At 40.7% G+C, this 21511-nt stretch overlaps 1 protein-coding gene across 1 annotated transcript in view; it reads left to right on the top strand.

Annotated features, from left to right (window-relative positions):
- Positions 1–21511, top strand: part of vsnl1a (visinin-like 1a) — a 32214-nt gene that overhangs the window by 5279 nt on the left and 5424 nt on the right. Inside the window, exon 2 of the mRNA XM_018694759.1 lies at positions 2618–2784. Within this exon, the coding sequence (XP_018550275.1) occupies positions 2623–2784 (162 nt within the window). The 5' untranslated portion in view covers positions 2618–2622. The remainder of the gene's footprint in view (positions 1–2617; positions 2785–21511) is intronic.

The raw sequence follows: 21511 nt of genomic DNA, 5'->3' as shown, positions 1-21511 counted from the left end.
TGAGCTGCTTTCAAAGGTTCCAGAGGTCTTTGCGAAATGAGGAAATGTTTCATTTCTTTCTACAATTCACAAAGATTAACTTTTATTATCCAATGTGTCACTCTCTGCACTGCTGTCACTCTCTGTCAACAATGTAGACGACCAAATTAGATCAACTGCATATACCCACAACACACACACACACACACATACACAGACCTTCCCCACACCTCAATTTCACAACTTTCTTATATACAGTAGTTTGACCCCTGTGAAATGGGGGCTATATGAAGAAAGACTGTCATCTGTCATCATGAAGCAATATAAACTCTACTCCCTGCTCAGACAGGCATTGAGAACAGAATAGGGGCTTCAAGACATCTTGTGACATTTTAGAAAATATGTTTATTCTCTGTCTTTGATGAGAACATTTATACCACTCTCATATCTGCATGCTAAATATGATGCTGCACCCACTTAGATTAGTTTAGTATAACGCCTGGGAGAAAACAGCTTTGGACCCAGTCCACAGGTAACAAAACCCAATATTCTGTCTTATCATCATCATGGCTTGCCAGGCAACCAGTGGAGTCCCTGTGCCTAGCCAGAATCCTACCACTAATAGTCAAAGTAGTTAACTAACTATAACTCCAGTAAAACCTTTTTTAAAGCCTTTTTAAAAAACACCACTGGATGGAGCCAGGCTAGTTGTTTCTCCCAGTTTCAGTCTCTATGCTAAGCTAACATGAGAGTGGTAGCAATCTTCTCAGAAACTGAAAGTGAGTGCATAGGTGTTTTTTTCCAAAATGCTGAACTGTTGCTATAAAGTACTATACTATTGTAAATGTGTGTTGTATGGTTTAGCCTATTAATGACAAATCATGAATAAGGACAGTATGTCCTGTATTACTTGCATTTTATTATTTTATTATTTTTCTGTTAATTTCACTACAGTATGAGCATAAATTTCCAGAGGTTTGCGTAAGATTAGGCATCACAGAGGACCCCCCTACTTTATTTTTATGGAGTAGTTATTGTTATTGACCCATAGCAATGGAGTTGTAAGCAGGGACCATTTCTGAAACAGTTTTGGAAGCAGTTGGCTGCTGAAATGCATTCCTGCACAAAGTTGTGACAAAATCAAACCCAAAAGATGATCAGAAAGCAAGCTTGGATGCTGTGAAAATCACTGTGTTAATTTAGTAATTTCTTGCAGTAACAAGGTTGCTGTTTGGCAGCCAACCTCAGAGTTGGATGTTGGAGTGTCTTAGAAAGCACCACAGGGAGAATGTTTAAAACAGTCCCTGCTGGCATTGTCATTACCACACAACAATAATGTGACATTGGCATTAAAAACAGGCTGCAAACTGATGCACTGTCTATCTCAGGTGAATTTTAGGTGTCTGTGTATTGTTGATTTTAATTGCATATTGAAATAAATTGAAACCAAAAAACAAAACCTAAGGCTCACAATCATTCTCAAACCTTCTGACACGCTTTGGAAAGTGGTCACTTTAAGAAATGGAGCTTAGTAAGAACCCTGCAGCATGGCAGGCCTCAGTATATGACTGCAGCACCTCTTGGATGGTTGCCTGAGTCTCCTTTTCTCACCCCAGTGCCTGCAGAGACAAATTGGCACCACACATACTGTTGCTGCTTCACATCCCCCCTTCGGTCTTTTCAAGCTAAAGAGGTACTAATAAAACATCTCAGCAGAGAGTAAACGTAGAAATGTTCCAAAACTCTAACCATCTTTTGCAAATTATGATAATTAGGGGGTGGTTAATGAACTAATCAAGGCCATAAAGTGGCAGCATCAGCACTGTGCAGATACAATTTAGCTAGACACAGAGGCAGCTGGGTGCAAACAGCTGCATTGGAGAAATTAAGGGACATTAAAACACACTTGAGTTTTTCCAAAAATAAAAAAATAAAAAGGCACAGTGGGCCAAGTACTTCAAGATGTCATTATTGCCCATTCTAAAATTCTGAGTTTTGTTTGAAAGTGAGATGCTTACCATTTGGAAAGTAAATTGCTAAAGGCTACAATAGGAAATCGCTATGATAGAGAAAAAATACCATTTGAATATGCTGGGTCTTTAGAATAATCATTTGCAATACTGACAAAAAAGGCAGGACAATCACTTTTCCTTACAACAAATTGATAGTATTTTTTTTCCCAGAATGAACTTATTGGGCTGAAAACCTCTTCAGGTTCAGGTTCAGAGTTCCTCTAGAAAACAACAAACAAACAGAACTAGGACAAGCAGCTGCTCAAAGAAAGACAGAAAAAGAGAGCTGCATGTTTTACAAACTGACCCTGTTACCCAAGACGAAGACACAAAATAGGACTCATTTCCAACATGTGGCACTATTCTGGTGCCTCTTATTACAGTCCATTCATTTTAAAGCTTATTTTTAGACAGAGCTTTGGTTTGCACTTTCACAGTTCTCCAGAAATCTGTTTTCAGCCTTGATGAATCACTCTTCCAAACGCCCTGCAGACTTTTACTGGAGGTTTACATCAGGTAAAGGCACTTCTTTGTGTTCTGTATTAATTGAAAGATGCCTAACATTATTCATTTTGTGTGTGTGTGTGTGTGTGTGTGTCTGTGCCCTGTGCCATCCTTTTTTGCAGGCAAAATGGGGAAACAGAACAGCAAGCTGACCCCTGAAGTGATGGAGGACCTGGTGAAGAACACAGAGTTTAATGAACATGAGCTGAAGCAGTGGTACAAGGGATTCCTGAAGGACTGTCCCAGCGGCCGACTCAACCTGGAGGAGTTCCAGCAGCTCTATGTCAAGGTGAAGCTCCACTGACTCACTTTCTGGCTGGCAACAGACTTGATGGATTACACACGTATGCTTCAGCACTCTTTATGCGCTTACCACACACACACACACGCACAGACAGACAGACAGACTCTGAGCATATAGATCTGACTTGGGGTCAGAAAGGAATAGGGTCCAGTCCACCACGAATAGACCAAAAGCAGAGTGGTATTAAATAAAACACATTTAATTAGACTTCAGCAGAGAAGAACATAGTGTCAGAATAGAAAATATTAGCTACATTAAACATCACAGAACTAAGAAATACTAGCTGTGAATATATTGTAAAGGTGGTTGATTCCTTCTGACCTTCTGAAAATTTCTAAATTTTTTAGAAGTTGTATAAACTTGTAATATAGTTGGTCGTTTCTGCAAAGCTAATTGGTAAAATTCTTGGTCAGACTTTTTGAGTCAAGGTGAGGTCTGATTAAAATAGTACTGACCGATGTTTTTTGGACACTTTCAATTCAACAAAAGTTATCTTAAAGCACTTCTCATATAGAGCGGGTCTAGACCGTGCTCTTTGTCTTAAAATATTTATGTAGAGAGATTCAACAATTCCCACCATGAGCAAGCACTAGGCGAGAGTCGCAAGGAAAAACTTGAAAATTAAAGTTGCAGGAAAATGCAAAAAATTAAATTCAGCTTTAAAGGTGCTATATGTAAGTTTTGCTCTTGTTACATAGCCAACTACTATTGCTACATAGCCAACATTAGTATTAACAGCTTTTTATGTTCCAGTCTTAAAGAAACATCAAACTTCATTATTCGTCAAGAGATGCCTCCAGCAGTGCAAAGCACCACTAATGTTAACCGGTTTTGCTTCTATTTCCATTACTTTTCTTCTACTTAAGTTAGCATGCTAACCAGCTAGCCCCAGCCCATTCTGTCACACAATGCCACTTTGCAATAATGAGTCACTGTAGCATCCAGTCCTACATGAGAGGATGAAGAAATAGTAATAGTAGTATTCTAAGCTCCTGTGCTGTAAATGCAACATTGGCTGAAGTAAACAGCTGTTAACACTAATGCTGGCTGAGTAGCAATAGCAAAAATGTACACATAGCACCTCTAATGTCTCATTTGTTTGTTAATGCTTGGGTTTCATTTTACAGTGTTGCTTAATTTGCCAGGTTGCTAAATTGGCCAGGTAGGGTCTATTGAGTTTTTTAAGAATTTTTTAAAATTACTCATTCAGTTCTCATTTCTGTGATTCACTTGTAGTCCAAATAAGAACAAATTTCACATGAGGACAGGCTGTAGTAGTGTATTTGCAACCAGTGTAATAATCAATGGTAGCTGTAGTAACAGCTGTAGAAATAATAGAAGATGCAACAGTAGCACCAGTCATAGTATCAGATCATCATAGCAGAAGCATCAGTGTCAATTATTAGCCATTTGGCAATTTTAAATAGATCAACAAAATGCCTTCTAAGTGGGTTTTCCCACAGTTGGTATTAGCGGGGTTGGTTGGGGTCACATGAATATATTCTGAATCACCACAAAAACCATTGAGGGAAATTGCATTCCCATTATAAACCCTGCTAGATTTTAGCAGGCATCCTGCCATGTTCCCATTTGCCCGTCCTGTATCTGGGCAGAAAACCAGCAGAGAGCCAGATATCAGAGGCGCTCAGATGATTATCTTCTCATGCTAATATGTAGCCTACCGTATCTCATTACCTCTGACACAGCAGTGTGAATTTATGCCATGATTTATTCATATAGTCTCGTAAAAGAGGGAGGGACACATTCATTGAAACAATGATGATCTCATAATGGAAGAGAAATGAGAATAAAATAGCATTAAATGGCTTTAAAGATTTAGATTTGATCAAAAATTCACCACTACTAAGAGTGCCTCTACAGCTGTAACTAATATTTCTGTCTGCTCCCAATAATAAAAATCAATTAACAGGTTTTTTCCTGGCTCGAAATGAGGCACATCCAATGGTTCAGCTGTGACACACTAACCTTAATTTATTTAATTGTAATAGAAAAATACATTTACACAAGTGGCAGCTCTGAAGCAGATGCATGAGGCCCTGTCTACCTACAGGAAGCCATGACTGTGAATCAGTTTAATCTAATCTATAATACTGAATACATAATAGTACTGTATGTCCATATCTTGCAGTTACATTAAGAGTTCTCATGGAAGAAAGCGCAGAGTAGTGTAAGAATAGGCATTAATCTTTTATCACTGATGCCAGGAAATGCCTCATAACCAGAGGGGGCTGCTGTTACATAAGGCACGCTTGGGCACTGGGGTTATGGCTGCACTTCCACTAAATGCCACTGGATCTCATGCGTCAGCTGCGACCAGCAGAGAAAAAATGTTGTTGAAATATCAAAAATAAGTGAAAGTATGGCTTCCATGGTTTAAAACCCCAAAAAATCTGAACAAAGCACATCTGTCATCACCAGGAATGAAATTTTTCCATTTGGACCAATTTGTCCCATTAAAACCTACTGAAAAATCCTTTTAAAATTGAACTATAAAAATAACCTGGACTCGTGGGAAATAAGAGAGTTGGCAGCTCTATTAGAAGGATACAAACACAAAAGAGATCAGACAGAATATCCCCTAAAATACGACGGTGTGCAAGCAACAGTGGCAGGAAAATCTGCAGCTGCACAAAGGGGGCAATACAGCTCACATCTAAAGGGGTCTTGTAGGCTTCTAGGAAAATCCCATTATTGATGTATCCTATTGTGTTTCCAGGCAACAGTGTATCAGTGATAGGGCTTTATTTAAATCCAGAGGGCTGATAAGTGGAAAAACGCTCTGCCATGACCTCACATTAACGGGACAGATTGTTCCTGTGAAGAGTGACTGTGTGTGTGTTTGTCTGTAAGTGTGGTAGGGGGGTCATATGTTCAGTAGGAGGGAGAGGGAGACGGAACAGTGTGTTTGCGTCGGTTGAAAGCGAGAAACAGAGAGGGGCAGAGATGGGAAAAGAAAGCAAGAGAAACAAAGTGTGTATACATTATTTATTAGTCATTAGCTCCAACAGAGTCATGCAACAGTGATGTGAAGTGTACGAGATGAGCTGTGTGTGAATATGTGAGTGCATGAGTCTCTGTCCTCACTGTACATGCATGCGTGAGATAGGCTGAGTTCAGGTTTACACCTGTGTACCGAGATCTTTATTTTTCTACAGTCCCACGTTCGTCCCCGCGCCTTCAGATCTCCCCACGTTTGCACAGATCTGCACCTGTGACAGTTGTCCAGAAGCCCTCTCTGCCATGTCGCTAAATGCACTGTTACCTCCACTCGTCTGCCCGCCTGGAGTTAATACATTGTTTTGGTTGGACATAGACAGACTGTTCTCTTGCTTTTTTTTTTTTTTAAATCCCTCTGTCCTTTGTCTCTCACTCCTTTGATTCCTGCTGCCTTTGTGGAGGTAATTATCTTTTAGGTTGTGAAAGGCAGGAGAAAGGAGGGGAAAGATGGAGAGTTGAGCAGGAGTGGTATCAAAGAACAGGAAAAGAGGAAGAAACTGAAGGGAGAGAAAGCATATCAGCTGGAAATAATAAGAATTTGTACCTGAGGGTAGTCTGTAATATTCATATTTGATACTGTGTTGTAGCAATCTACAGTGTTTCTTTACATACGTGTTGCCAGTATTATCACCTCATACAGTTTCATTTGATCAAACCTGGGGGGTCCTGAATTATTTGGTGTATCATTATTAAAGAACTCATTAAAAGTAATGGATCTCAGTTCTTCCTCAGTTAGATTGCTCATATATGTATTTTAAGAATTACTAGATGAAGTGCTGAATTCAGCAGTATGGTTAAATAGACAGATGCATTAAGATAGATTGAATTTGATGAATTGAAATGGTTTCCAAATGATGATGAGACAATTTAAGTGGCGATTAATATGGTAAATTCAAAGGGAATAGCTTATTTAAATGCATATTGGATGGATGGATGGATGAGGTGACTTTTGAGTGAAAAAACCTCACCCACCAAAGCTTCTTTAGCTATTTATAAAAAATATTCCCACGGTTCCAGTCAAAGCAAAAATCAAACTCCAAACATGGCTAGCTGGTAGACCGCTGTAGCTGACAACCTCACTACCTGCTGAGAACGGGCTAGCATTAAAAAGTCGTAATTGACTGTCACTTTCTATTTTCTAAGCTCTGTGCCATTTACTCCCCTTGGCATTTTGTTTTTGGTATTTAATTCAGTTTCCGTCTCCCTCCAGAGTTAGCGAACTTGCAAACTGTCACTTAGCATGCTCGTTAGCTTGAATGCTACTGCTCATATCTGTGGATGAAGCAACACAGCTAATAAGCTACAATAGCTTCCTTTAATTTGGACTGTTTCCTCAAAGGTCAGCATTATCAAGATGGCTATTGGTCAAATTTGAGTGTCAAAGTTGTGTGATGACACCTTGTCTTGTTTTTAGCTTTGTAAGGGGAGTGTCACTATTCATAAATCCTGGTCGAGCCATCCAGAATCATTAAGCTGACCTGCCGCAGGTTGTTGTTTCCCCTGTGGATTTTCACTTATAGTGGCTTTGCCAATGCCAGACAGTCGCATAAAAATGGAAGACTGGCTTCCGTGACAGTTCACACTCAAGCTCTTGCATGCCACAGCGTGTGAAATTTCTCATCCCTGACACGCCAGCCGCTCTGGGAGCCATTTGTAACAGGATAACGACGCTCCCTGAAATGTTAAGGTGATAGATTTTGTCACTAGATTTTCTTCTCAAGCTTGATGCATGCAGAGACAGCAGCCACACTCGCAGATAGCCTTGAACACACACACACACATTTAACAGTGACCCATGGACACCCACAATATATTACTCTTCTGTGTAAAATGGGAAAATACTCAAAAAGATAAACTGTTAGACCTGTTGTATATGTTGTGTGTCCATGTGTACAATTAGTATGTTGGTTGACAGTAACATGAAATGAGCATTAGTTCTGTTGGTCTCCTGCCAGCTGGTGTTCTGTTATTGTTAGTGTGATGAGGTAGCATTTTAACATCAGTATAATGGACTTCATTATGGTTTCTGGTACACACAGCAACTCTGTCTCCTCCTCATATTACTCTGTTATTGTTTCTATGGTGAACACATGCTTGGAAATACAGGAAAAGAGGAAGCAATTTTATATTTTAACTTGCAGTTGCTGTCGTGGTTTCTGTGCAGGCCTGGAAAACATCAAACTGTTGAGAGAGCATGTTTTATAAAGCCGTGGAGGTCATAGGTCATAGTTTAGTATTATCATACATAAGGTTAGAGAAAAAAAATACAACATCTTAAAATGAACATGAATGTGAACATTTAACTCCTGGTTTGTTGCTTTAGATGAGATGTGATATAAAGGGCAAGAGAAGAATGGCCTTGCTGTAGATTGGAAGCATTGTTGTGACACTGGCCCACGCACACATCAACACACACACATAGGCACAGACACACAGATGCTGACCTGAATATAGATGTATGCTCTGTTGCATCTCGCTTACAAAGCCTCAAGGCTTTGCTGTTGACGGGTGTGGAGTGTGTGTGTGTGTGTGTGTGTGTGTGTGCGCGCACCACTGACCATTCAGCAGCACTGACTGTGAGATTCCCTTTTGCTTTCTGAGACAGACAGACAGACAGAGAGACAGATCGCCGGGCACAATGATGTGAAGGTAAATGGAGCGACAGACAGCCACTGACATCATCTGGCCAACAGCCTGTTTCTGTGAGGAAACATATGTCACCTGATCACAGGAGACAAAAGACAGACAGAAGAGATGCAGTGTTAGGCTGGCATGAAAAATTAGCTTTCAAGGCCTGCCTTTTTCCAGGATGAGTTGTTTGGAAAATTGTTTTGTAATATTTTGGAAAGAAGTGGTATACAGTGGAGCTGTGGCTCTGCCTCAAAACAGAGGGTAGTTTTTAGCTATACAAGGAAAGTTTGTTGAGCATGTTCATTTCAGTAATGCTGTGACACACACAGCCAGATGATAACAATTTAATTAATATTAATTAGTTTTTTCTGATGTTGATATAATGGATATGTCTGAGTAGGTTGCAGGATAATGGGTCTTTCAAATAATTTACTGTAGAGACGAATTTTGAAAAAGCCTATCCAAAATCACCAAAAATTATAACTAAACTGGTGTTCAGTAAAATAAACTTTGACCCATTGCTGACATTACATTCCGACCAATATTGGATTTTGAAGCTGATACCAATATTTGACAATAACAAAAACATGATAAAATACATCTGCAAATTTTACATTTTGAAGAAGATATGTCATAAATACAACATTTTACAGTTGAAAAATAAGACCAAACACGAGTGGATACTTTGAACAAGGTTGAAGGGCAGCATTTAATCATACAAAGCAGCCAACTTGGACTTATCCCTGTCCCTCATTATTTTTTCTGTCAGGCTTAAGATTTTTTACTAAAGGCCTAGGAGGGTCACAGAGTAGAGTTACATAACTCCAGGAATTCAGAGATGCACAAAATTAACTTTTTCAAAATTCGTCTCTACAGTAAATTATTTGAAAGACCCATTATCCAGCAACCTACTCAGACATACTATTCTGTTTTATTGGTCAAGCTGTAATTGACAAATAGATGGTAATGTCAAACAAATACTTCCTTAAAGGTGCAAGATGTAAGTTTTATTGTCGCTATATAGCCAACATTAGCATTAACAGCTGTTTACTTACCATAAACTTTAGCCATCATTGCATTCACAAGAGGTTAAAGTACACTACATTTTCATCCTCTCATATTGGAATGAGAGCAGACTCCACGAACAGGCCGGGTTAGCCAGTTAGCATGCTAACTTAAGTGAAAAAAAAAGTGATGGAAAAAGAAGTAAAATCAGAGTTAATATTGGTGGAGACACTGGAGACAGCTCTTGGTGAGTTAAGAAATAAAGTTTGATGCTGAACTTGCAAAATAATGCTAACGTTAGCTATGTAGCCACAGCAAAAACTTATATATAGCACCTTTAACTACAGTATCACAATTTTGTCCAACATTACATATGATCATACCATGATAATACGGTTTCACTCAAAGTTGCAAAAAGACAACATGGAAATATCAGTCCAACCCTAGTCTAAGGACAGGTATGAGTAAGTTCTCAGTGTATCTCCTCACACCAGACATTGGTGTGATAATATGGCAACCCAGTATTTATACCATTTTATTATTTATTTATTATTTCAGTTTATTTATGTCTTTTTATTGGCACCAGTATAGGTCACCTGACAGTGTGGGTATATGTGTACACTTGCGAATGCATATGGCTGTTGGGGTGAGGGTGCACTGCAAAGCTTGTGATGTAAATTCTCCCTACCCCTTTTTCTATATCTCACTTTCTTCTTCTTTCCATTTTTCCTTTCTACTGTGTCAGTCCTTTCCTCCATCTCTCTCTTTGCCCACTTCCTCTCTCACCTCCCTTCCTCTTCATCCAAGTGGGCTTGTGCCTGCCATACACTAAAAATAGCTTTTGTCATCTCAGAAGCTCTCATGCCATTCTCCATCGCTGTCACAAGGCAGGCATACATACACACAGAAAAAGCTGAGTGCTGCACATGATGGCTCCTGAAAGGCAAGAAATTCTGTTTATGTGCTTTAACAACATGAAGCACTTGAACTGAAAACCATTTATGCATTGCACTGTGCTCAAATACACAAACAATCCTGACTTTTTATTCCAGTTAGAAGGCAATCAGACATCAGATGAGCTCAGAAAATTTGAGTCACACAAATGGAAATGATAAACTGTGGACAAAATGACTCACTCATTATGATGGTGAGTAGTTTACAATGTTTAGAAAGCACAGAGGGAGGGGAATCTGACTGTGAATTAGCAGACTGTAATTTTCAAAGACAAACAGTGTTTTTTCCACCGTGAATTCTCTCCAGTCTTTTAGAACAGAAAATTGGTGTTAATTGCTGACAGTGTTTATGTTAGCATTTGCAGATGAGATGAGTGTCAGAAGTGAGATATAATGGAGGAAAAGGACACATAAACAAATGGACGGGTGATTAGATTTAAAAAAACGAATTGCTTTCGCCCTATCAGCTGCTCTCTGGCCTCTTTGCAGTGTCTCACACTGGACCTTGAAGTTATAATTGAATTATTCAGCTCTCAGTCTCACTGCTGCAGCTGAGGTGAGCAAGGAAAGGAGGGAAGAGGATGCACATAGTAAGATAATATGGCCTGTCTGTGGGGGGGGGTTGGCATATTCAGATTGAGCTGTGTGTAACCATGAGCACTTCCTTTGTATGAATAAACCAGTTATCACAGTTTGGTGAGGGCAATGGGCCACAAAGCCATTACTCACAGTGCAGGTTTAAATTCCATGGTACAGTGGTAGTGATAATGACCCTCTACTGGTTAACAAGGGCTCAAGCCACAGTGTCAGCAAGCATCCACCCATGAGAAAGACTGAATCCCTAAATGTCAGACCTTTGACCTTCATGTGGAAAGATACAAGCACAGAGAATTTGTTGTATGTACATTTCTATCACACATGAATAGAAAGATTGTGATAAATAAAGGGTGTATTCTTAGCTGCACAGGTGACAAAATCATTGAGAATAGGATAAGGTATGTGTTATTGTCACATTGCAGTATTTAATTTGGCCAATACTACACTGGAAGTTTGAGTACATAAATTATACCAAGATATCAGGTGGATTTAAATATGCACTCGAGGTCAAGTCAGGTCTTCTTGCATTTATTTACTCTGTAAATAAAATGGGCCTAGTCAATCAATGGCCTGGCCCTGCCTCCTCCTCCCAGCTTGTAGTGCTTTGGAATAGGACATTATTAGATCAGGAGCCTGGATTTCCCCTCCCTTCTCTCCAGCTCTCCTTATCTTTTATTCTCATCTTTGTGACATTTGTGATTATTCTCATTCCTTGTTGTTAGCTTTTGTTTTGTCTGCTAACTATGGTCCACCATATTGATAGTTATAAAATATAGTAGTTTAACACTTTTGAAAATATGCTCAATATTAACAGTGCTGTAGACCCGGCAATAGACCACTTCCTGAAGTAACTGTCTTATTATTCAAGATCAGAGACTTAATTCATGCGTTCTCATTTGTCCTCACTGATTCAGCTATTCTACCAGCATCATTTAACATGGCTATCTGCTTGAAAGAATAAAACTGTTCTGAGAGATGAAGAATGGGAAAACATGACCGGTGGGGATACAAAATCATGAGAGCAGTGAAAGCTAAAGGCTTTATTCTGCCACAAAGTCATACTAATAACATTACAGCTCTTGTTACGGTTCAGATGGTGTCTTAATTGCATCTATATGATTTCGGCAGTTAGATAAACACATTAGTAAAGTTGTGTAAATCCATTTGTGGTTAAGTTGCGAGTGACTCTTACCCAATAACATCTAAATGTCATTCCCCATGGGTACAGTATATCAGATAATATGGCTGCCAGATAACAGCATACAGAGAGCTTGTTTTTTCAAATATATTTGATCAGAAACATTTAATTATGGAGGCTAATCTGAACAAAACCACAAAGACAGCACTGCATCAGCACCGAATCAGTTGTTTGCACCTAATGTCCTCCTTCAGATGCCTCAGAACGGTGCAGTAGAACTGGGGTTGATGGTCTGACCCTGGTGGATGAATTCATGGTGAATGAAGACAAAAAACATGCTCTTTGTCATGCTCCTGATCAGACCTGCCTTCTTAGGTCTGTCTGTGCATAATCTTAATGTGCATCAGGAATAGTCTTGGAACTTTGTGATCACACATCATAGAAAGATTGTAAAAAATAAATGATGTATTCTTAGCTACACAGGCAACAAGATCATGTCTCATGACACATGGAATTGTCACAATAAATGAATCTAATGTGAAAGAGAGAGGGCAGCTGTATGTTACAGGATAAGTGACTTGTTGCCCAGTTACCCCTCAGGTAAAGAGAAAAGTCAGTACCATTGATCTTAATGCAGAATATTAATACCCTACACAACAAAATCAGAAGCACTGATAATCACTTACAACAGTCAACTGGCAAAACTGCAAACTGTTTATGGTGCAGGTGTGCTTAAAATGGGTCACAGACAGTTGTGTTTCTTGTGGGTCCCAATGCCACGAGAATACAGCTAGTTCTATATTTGCATGCACCTCAGGGTGAGAATAAAATACACATTAAAATAATATCCCAATATCCTTGACTTTTATAAACGGACTCAGATATGAGGGAGATGATATGAGCCATTTAGACATCTTGTGGGTGTTTTAGCTCTCTCTAAGTCAGATGGAAATAACATTGAGGCAGCATGAAGTACAAACACATAAATGTTTGCATGCAGTTTGTGAGGTGTGAGGGTATTTTATACACGCACACGGACTCAGACATAATCAAGCAGCCATGAATGCTGAATTTATGCTTGAGGAGAAATAGCCAAGGAGGTTTGATGAGTCGTGTAGGAAGGATGCGCAGTGTAAATAATGCAGCATACTGTAGACATCCAGAGAAGATCCAAAGGAGGTTGCGTGTTGCATTTTGTCATGTGGTATTTTCTCACTGTCTCCCTCTCTCACACAAACACACATTGCTACATCTCACATTATGTTTCCCTTGCCACTCTTCCTCTATGGTGCTGTCTTTTTGCCCCAGCTGAGCAGTAGAAGTTCACAGGCCGATTATGAGCTTTTTAAAAGGTGGCTTCAAACTGCACAAGCTCCTGTGGATTTATCTTGCGAGCACTTAAGAGACTAGCCATTCTGGACACACCACTGGTAAGTGAAGATAAAGCGAGCAGGTCCTCTCCTTTTTCTGTTTTTCTGCCTCGCTTTGAATTGCGTCACAAGGAGCAGAGGGGTAGCCCTCAGGTCTACCTGCCAAACCTGGCAGCCAGCAGTGAGTCAGACTCTGCTTCCTGCCCTGCTTGGCTGCTTCTCTGTATCTGATTTAGATCAGAGTCTATATTGAAAAGGCAGAAAAATGGCATTGGTAGAATGCACCAGACGTGACATTTTTTTGTGCTGATGGGTTGATAAATACCTCTCTTTTTAGCAGAATGGATGGTTATTGATCTGAGTTATTAACAGGAAACTTTGCTATTTAGTCAGTCTGATGTATTAACCTCTTATAGCAGTCTCCTCAGCTCATTCCTTCCTTCAATGCCAATAACTATTCTCCTCGCCTTGCCCGAGGCATGAAATATGTTTCCACGCTCAATAGTGCCATCTGCTGTTGTGCTGTGATTAACACCCCTCGTGCAGAATTAGTGCTGCCAGATGGGTGTTTTGTAACCACAGATAAACCAGGGTCAGGGACAGGTCTGCTCCAAATTCCTCTTAAATCACAAGCTGAATGATTGTGCACTGTCCAGGAATCTAGGCTGATTTCTGGAAAGTGCACAAACATTCATAATGGACAAGAGGGATATCCAGCCAGCCATTCAAAGCAGATTGAACATCCTTTTGGTTAATCTATAGTTTGTATGTGGTGTCATTTTTAAGTGCTGACAATCTCCTCCCCACCTCCAACACACATAACCAGCACACACTCCACTCATCATCCGTGGTTTATGTTTCTCTCTCGAGTGGCCCCTCCTCTTGAAGGCCCAGTGTCAGGTCTGTAAGGTTGCTTTTGTCAAGACAGAAGCAATCTCACAGACCTTGACCACAAACAGAGGTCACGTGTAGCCAGAGATGGATGCCTGCCACATTCATCTCATTATAACATCTTTGATTGCGTCAGCCGTCAGACACAGACGAGCTTTGAGCTGTTGTTTTTCTTATGTGAGGTAATCAGAGTCAAAGCTCTGGAGAATTTAAAGAGCTAAACTTAAATTCATACACACACCACTATCACGCTGTCCCTCTGTCACTCACGATCACCAACACTCTCGACCCTCCTCTTCAAAGCTCTGTCAGAACTGTCCTGCTGCCTAAACCAATGCGTTTCAGCCTAGATTTTAACATCTGGCATTCGTATTGAATTCATAGAACTGTACTCTGAACTCTAAAATCCAAACCAGTCGAAGCATCTCAGAAGACGACTGGTGGGCGAGGGGGCATTTCACTAGCATCTTTTACTGAAATTGAAAGCAGTGACGGTGACTTCGGTGCAGTACACTTCTCAGTGGCGTACTCCTACTCTCCACTCTGCTGCCAGCTCACTGCTTTATTTATATGTCGGGGCTGGGGTGTGTGGGAGGTGGCTGCGAAAGATGAAAGAGCCCTGAAAGTTTTGGGGCAGAGTGTTGCAGGGCACAACAGATTTTTCACAGATTTTGAAGGCGTCTTGAGGACAGAATTACTGGACTTTATCTGGCAAAAGTAAAATAACCTGTATTGTAATGAACAATAGAGTATGAGACCAGGATCAGTTGGTAGTGTAATAAAGTCACATGTGTAATTTAGTAACTCAAAAAAGTGAACTGATGCTGATGCTAAGTTACTCTTTACAATTTCAATGTTGGTGACACCTGTGGTTACAACAAGCAACAAGTGCACTTTAGTCCTGCAGCAGCAGCCACTTTGTTAGAAATCCACCCAGTGTTTTACCATTTGAGGTACTGTTTGATGCTGTATCCGCAGAACCTTGTGATTTTGTGTGTCAGTATTCAGTCAGACTGAACTCTGGGGTGAGGCAAAGGAGGCGGGTCAGTTCATGGTCAGACACGAATGTGTCTCTCCCCATTCCATATAGAATTGAATAGGAAGAGAATCTGACTGGACCTAGAAGAGAGTGACAGTATACAGTAGGGCTGATAGATAATGCTGGGTCACAAGCATTCAATAAAAAGTATTGTATTATAAAATTATATAGAATTAATTAAAAAAAGTATTATAACTTTAACATTTTGTATAACCAGATTATTTATAACATCTGACAAGATTACAATAAGGTGTTTCAGTAGTTATTGTTAAAAATAGAATTAGCGCTAACTTCTTTAGCTTTGGTGACAGTAATATCACAGCAGAGACCTATCTGAGAGTAACAAGAGGATGATTAAAAATGCATTTTACAGAACAGAGGGGATTGAGTGTGTGTGGGCATGAGTGTGTATGTGTGTGTGTGCATGTGTATGTGTTTTGTATCTGTGCAGACCCTGGAGGCTTGGAAGCAGTAGCAGCTACAGCAGTGCGCTGGCTGAGTTTCTGTAGCTGCCTGGCATGTCACTGAGGGTTTATGTAACAGCACATGCAGGCTCCGTCTCTCTCATGCAGACACACACACACACACACACACTGTAAATACCCCAGCGATGGATTATGCATGTATTCCTCTCTCTCCCCCTCTCAAGTCATTGCATTCTGCTTGGTGAAGTAGCATCTTAGCGATGCGTTGATGAAGCAATGTAAACAGCCATATGCATAGACAGCCACTTCTGTCAAGCCAAGGTCCTGCTCGTGTGTTTCTCCAAATAGGCTTGACTGCATCTGACAATGTTAGCAAAGGGATGCACGAAACATAAGGCATTATTTACACAGCCCTCTGGTGCTACAGTGGAGTGATGGAAACCACCAGGAACAAGTCAAGACTAAAGCTTCATTTTTAAGCGTATCGCTAAAATACAAACCTGAACTGCTTTGAAGAGCAAATTATGGTCTTAGACCGACCTCCAAACCTGTGCTTGTATCCCGGGGAGATGCTACCCAATGGCAAACCTGCTACATATTGATAACAACAGAGGCTGTGCAGAGTATCCTGTAGGACCTTTAATCGAGGAGATGTGACTCTTGTGGGCTTCATGAAAACTGAAACATTGGACCATAAATTCTTTTAAGATGTACAACCACTGCATTCTGTTGTATTCTATTTTATTCTGTTCTCTAATGCTTCATTTTGGGTGGCTGCTGAGCAGGCTGGCACTAGTCCAGGCAATGATAACATTTATCCATGGGGCAAAACAATATTGAACCTATCTACACTGCCTAGGGAGGGGGATCCAAATCACAAATGAGTTTTGAGGCTCCCAAAAGTGTGAACAGTATGGTGTGTGTGTGTGTGTGTGTGTGTGTGTGTGTGTGTGTGTGTGTGTGTGTGTGTGTGTGTGTGGTGGGTGTGAGCGTGAGTCTCTGGACTATGAAAGCAGCAAGGACAAAGATATGGTGATAGTTAGATTTGGAATCAGACTATTAGTGGAAAATAGAGGAACACATGACAGAGCGTGGCATCATCATGGCTGTGGTCCAGGGCAGGCATTATGGGACAGTGAATGATCACCCATAGGGTCATCTTCTGGGAGATATTGTGGACATGGAAAGGTCTGTTCAGGACAGTCTGCAGCTTGTCAGCTTTCCTGTCTACTGGCTTTGTCAGATTAATTACAGCAGGCATATCCAGAGAAGGTCCTGGGTCTTCATTCTATTATTTGATCAAGATAAATGATAAATAATGAATGGAACAAAACCTTCAAGTTCTAACATATTACTTCAGATATTATTAATATTCATGCTATTTATGCTCTACTATATTCTAATATTCACATATAGTCGGTGCTGTAGTTACACATTGTGGCACCAGAGAGCGTTGTAAGTACATGATTTAAAAAAAACAAAAAAAAAAAAAACAAGCTGCTATGATGTGTTTGTGCCACCTATTGGTCGATATACATCAACCAGGGCTGAAATGTTAAGCTTTAATAATGTAATGTAACATGGCATTGTAATGTTTTCTGATTGCAGCCAGTACCAAGAGTGGCTTGCTTCTGTGCTATTACATAATGAAGACTTTTGAGTTTAGCTTGGAACCAGAAACTTGAAAAAATCTTGGCTAAAGGTCCTCTTACTAGCTTTTTCCAGAGCTTTCAGCTAGCTGTCCATCTCAATGGACAGATTTTGCTTAGTTGTCACTGATATAGTTGTTTGCGAGATGTGGTTGAAAGCTCAGGAATAGGCTTGTATGTGGACCTTAATTTAGGATTTAAGACGTTTTGGCTGCTGATCAAACGATTAAATCTCCATATAAACCATTTGGCTCTGCTAAGTAGTGACTAAAATTGTATACACTAAATAATGAATTAATTAAATGATAAAAGAATCAATAAATTAGCTGAAAGTGAAAATAATTACTAATTAATTGTCCAAAAGAGTGTATAAAACTGACTTACACTGCTCTATGACAGCAAGTTGTCTTAGTGTGTGAGGAGATGCCCTCAAACTACATGTATCAGAATGCTGCAGAGAGTCGGAATGATGTTAAAATGACTTATTGTAAGCTGTTTCAGATCAGTTTCACTCAGAAAGACTTACATTTACCATTTTTCAAATTATTTTTTGGTACTCAGATAACTGTAATCCAGTTACATGCAGCTCCCAAACGGCAACAGAATGCGCATATAGTAAATAAATCTTCATCGCGTTTAAATCCTGACCTCTGCGAGCTCATCACTGGAAGCTTTTAAGCTGCAAGATGTCTGTCCAGCTTAACTGTTATCTGAAGAGCTGGCAGCACGGGCCCAACTAAACACAAATCTGGATCGAACGTTTGCTGTTACCTAACTCTGAAGTTATTTTCAGACCCAACACAAGTCATTTGTTGCTCGTTACTGATGAGCATCTCATTTGAGGATTTCTGTTGAATCACCGCTTTGTGCTGTTTCTCAGTGTTTTCGAGCTGTAATATTCATCTGTTCTATGATCTTGCAGTCAGTCACTGTTCTGTTAGTGTGAAATGGCCTTCATTAAAGTGTGACTACTGAAGTGTGTCTTTCTATTTCACACTATTTCTCTCTCTGTATTTCTGTCCTCTCTTTCTCTCCCCATTCCTTCCCTTTTTCTCCCCTCTCTCTGGGCTCCCCTCTCCCAGTATTTGGATCAGCACCAGTGCCAGCTTGCAGGCTGATTATGAAAGCTTTAATGTTCCATTTAACAGCAGCATGTTTTGGGTTGTGTGTGTGTGTGTGGATGTTGGGGTAGGGTATCTGTTTGACAGAACAGGCCTCGTTATACACACGCACACACAAACACTGCCACATTAGCCTTTATTAAGCCAGCTGTGCCCGTCCGCCTGGCTCTACCCTGAGTGGACAGAAACGGTCTGGCGTTGAGCCTGTCCTTTGATGGCCAGCTCCAAATGGCCATATCAAACAGCCGTAACGGCAAATGTGAGCCAAATCAGAGGAGGAATAAGACTTAATGGAAATGTTAACAACCTAATATCCATAGCTGTAAAGGCGAGGAAACAGTAGCTTCAAGCTCTGACTGGGTCATTTCAGTTGTTAAATGGTAATTGTGTGCCATCTAGCGAAGGTTTTGTTTTTCATCTTTGATGGTTGCTGTCTGCTTCCATGTGTTTTCCATCTATTTCTGTGACGTCTGACAATGCCTGCGCATGTGACAGAGACAGGAAAGATGGAGCAAAGAAACTCAGATGGAGGAATTTCACAGTCTCATCACCCTGCCCCACTTTCTTCCTTTCTTTCTTCTCCGTTTTTACATAACAAAGTGTTTCATAACTTGCCAGATTGTCGAAGAGCCGCAGTGGCTTTCTCTCTCCGCCCCTCCTTCTTCCCCCTTCCCTTTTCCCTTAAACATCTCTCCTGCATCACTTCCCTGATACCTTTCCTCCTCCCTCTTACTTCCCCTCTCCCTCGTCCTCCTCCTGCTCTCAGCTCTTCCTTCCCACATCGTCCCGTCCATCCACGTGCCTCCCCCCCTGCTGTTCCTCCGCGCCCAGGCACATGAGCCGAGGCAGGGCCATACGGGGGGCAGGAGGCAGCGCTCCTGGGAAGGAAGCCGCTGTCGCATTTGTGCAGGAAGGTGTCAGGTGGCGCCCTGTTCATCGTGGTAGATTCACAGATTCACGCCGGCCCCCCTTTGCCCCCTCCTGTCCCAAGGGGGGGGGTTCCTTCCTGAAATTAGTTTGGCTTCTCTGGAGCAGAGCAGATCACAACCTGGATTCGGGGAATTGAAGCTCCATCACTGTCACATTCCCTCTGTCACTGTCATTTTAGTCGGCTTCTCCGTCTTTTCTGTCCTGTTCCGTTCATCTCTCCCCACCCATCCCTCACCCCCTCCCCAGTCTCTTCTGTCTGTTAACTTCTCACTGCAGTCTGATGGGTTTGCTACTGCAGCAGAATTTACATGGGTGGGACCTTATTGCAGATGGGCAGTTTTGCAACCTGAACTGACTCCCACTGTCTAACCCTGTCTTCCTTATCCTCCCCCTCTTTCTCTCTCTCCCTCCCTGCTCTCTTTTTTTTTGTCTCCCACTGCCCTCCCTCTTTTTCCCATTAGGATTCATGGCCTCGACTTCCCCCGTTGTGACGTTACTCTTAGGAGAGGCTAGGGCAGCGTCCTTGCCTTTTTTTGTGTATGACGAGCCTGTCTGCTGTGCACACAGGCAAGGACACAGTGTAGAACAGCCTTGAACCGCCTAAAACAAAAGTACACGTGCCTCTGATTGCTTTCTGTGCGAGACTGCAGCTATTTTTTCCAACAGCTTTATTAGTTTTGACTTCTTTTTTGGAGATAAAAGCTGCTGTGGTCAATATTTTTACATCAATAATAGATCAAATGACTATGTGTAATGTAATAGTGGTTGCTCGTAGTGATGGACAGACAGATAATTATCACTGGACTCTGCAGTCCCCTTCAGCTTTACAGAGGTTTTCAGTGTTTTAAAATTCATTGTTTTGGTTTAACAGCCCACAACTTTACTTCTCTAAAAATCCACTGTACACTACCTGTCCAGCACTAAACAGCAAGCTAAGCTAGCAGACAGCTGGTGAGCATAGTGGAGCATGTAGCCACCACAGAAACAAATATTTCCCTCTGGAGTTGACAGAAACCAAAATAGAGCTAAAAGGAGAGTGAATATGGGATGGAGGAATCTTAAGATCTTAAGGTCTGAAACACAGCTCCAAATGAACATAGATGTTGCTTTGAAAAAATGAAAAAAATCCAACGCACTCTCTGAGTAATAACCACACGTAGCAGCACAATCAGCCTTCTTCACTGTGTGCATATTGTTGCTTTGTTGCCACTTGATTTGTTCAAAAGCAACTGTTTGCCAAAACATTTACTAAGATGTTAGGGTTGAGTTTACAACGCATCTCCAGCACCCTCAAGTGGCCAAAAAATAAAAATAAAAAATACAGCAGTATTCCAGCAACTCTCCCTGATCTGTGAGGTAAGATTACTATTTTTGCTAGTGGAGTCTGGTAGCAATATATAGTGAGGTGTCTTGCGAAACAAAAAATCGTACTCATTTAACTCTTAATAAAAAGGTCTATCTCTGTAGGAATTCTATCAATAATGCTGTCAGACACGTATAATAACAATTTGAGCCTGTCAGTGACAAAAACAAGCACTTCATTGGATGTTCTTTCATGCAGACAATTGCCCATGAGATTACATTGCAGCAGCTGTTCGCAGTGGCTGGGTACACCATTCTTGTTTAATACAGCACCAATTCCAAAGATTTTTATCCCTGCAAATGTCAGTTCAAGCAGGGTCTGTTGACATTTACTGGCAGATGAAATATTTAAATGAAGAAGGTATTTCATTTCCTCTGAACTTAACAAATTCATGCTTGCAGCACTCATTGAACATGAGCAAACAAAGCCACATAGGTAACACGAAGTTCAAGAGCATCTGACCCTTTTTTCCTGCGATTCCTTTTCTTCTGCTTTACATAAAGATTTTGAGATCAGCAACAAAACTATACAAGACACAACTACAAATAATAACACAGAATCAATCTCTTCCAGATTGCCTCA

This window comes from Lates calcarifer, linkage group LG7_1 (genome assembly GCF_001640805.2).
Source record: "Lates calcarifer isolate ASB-BC8 linkage group LG7_1, TLL_Latcal_v3, whole genome shotgun sequence".
Lineage (NCBI taxonomy): Eukaryota > Metazoa > Chordata > Actinopteri > Centropomidae > Lates > Lates calcarifer.
This window is presented reverse-complemented; position numbering and strand designations above follow the sequence as displayed.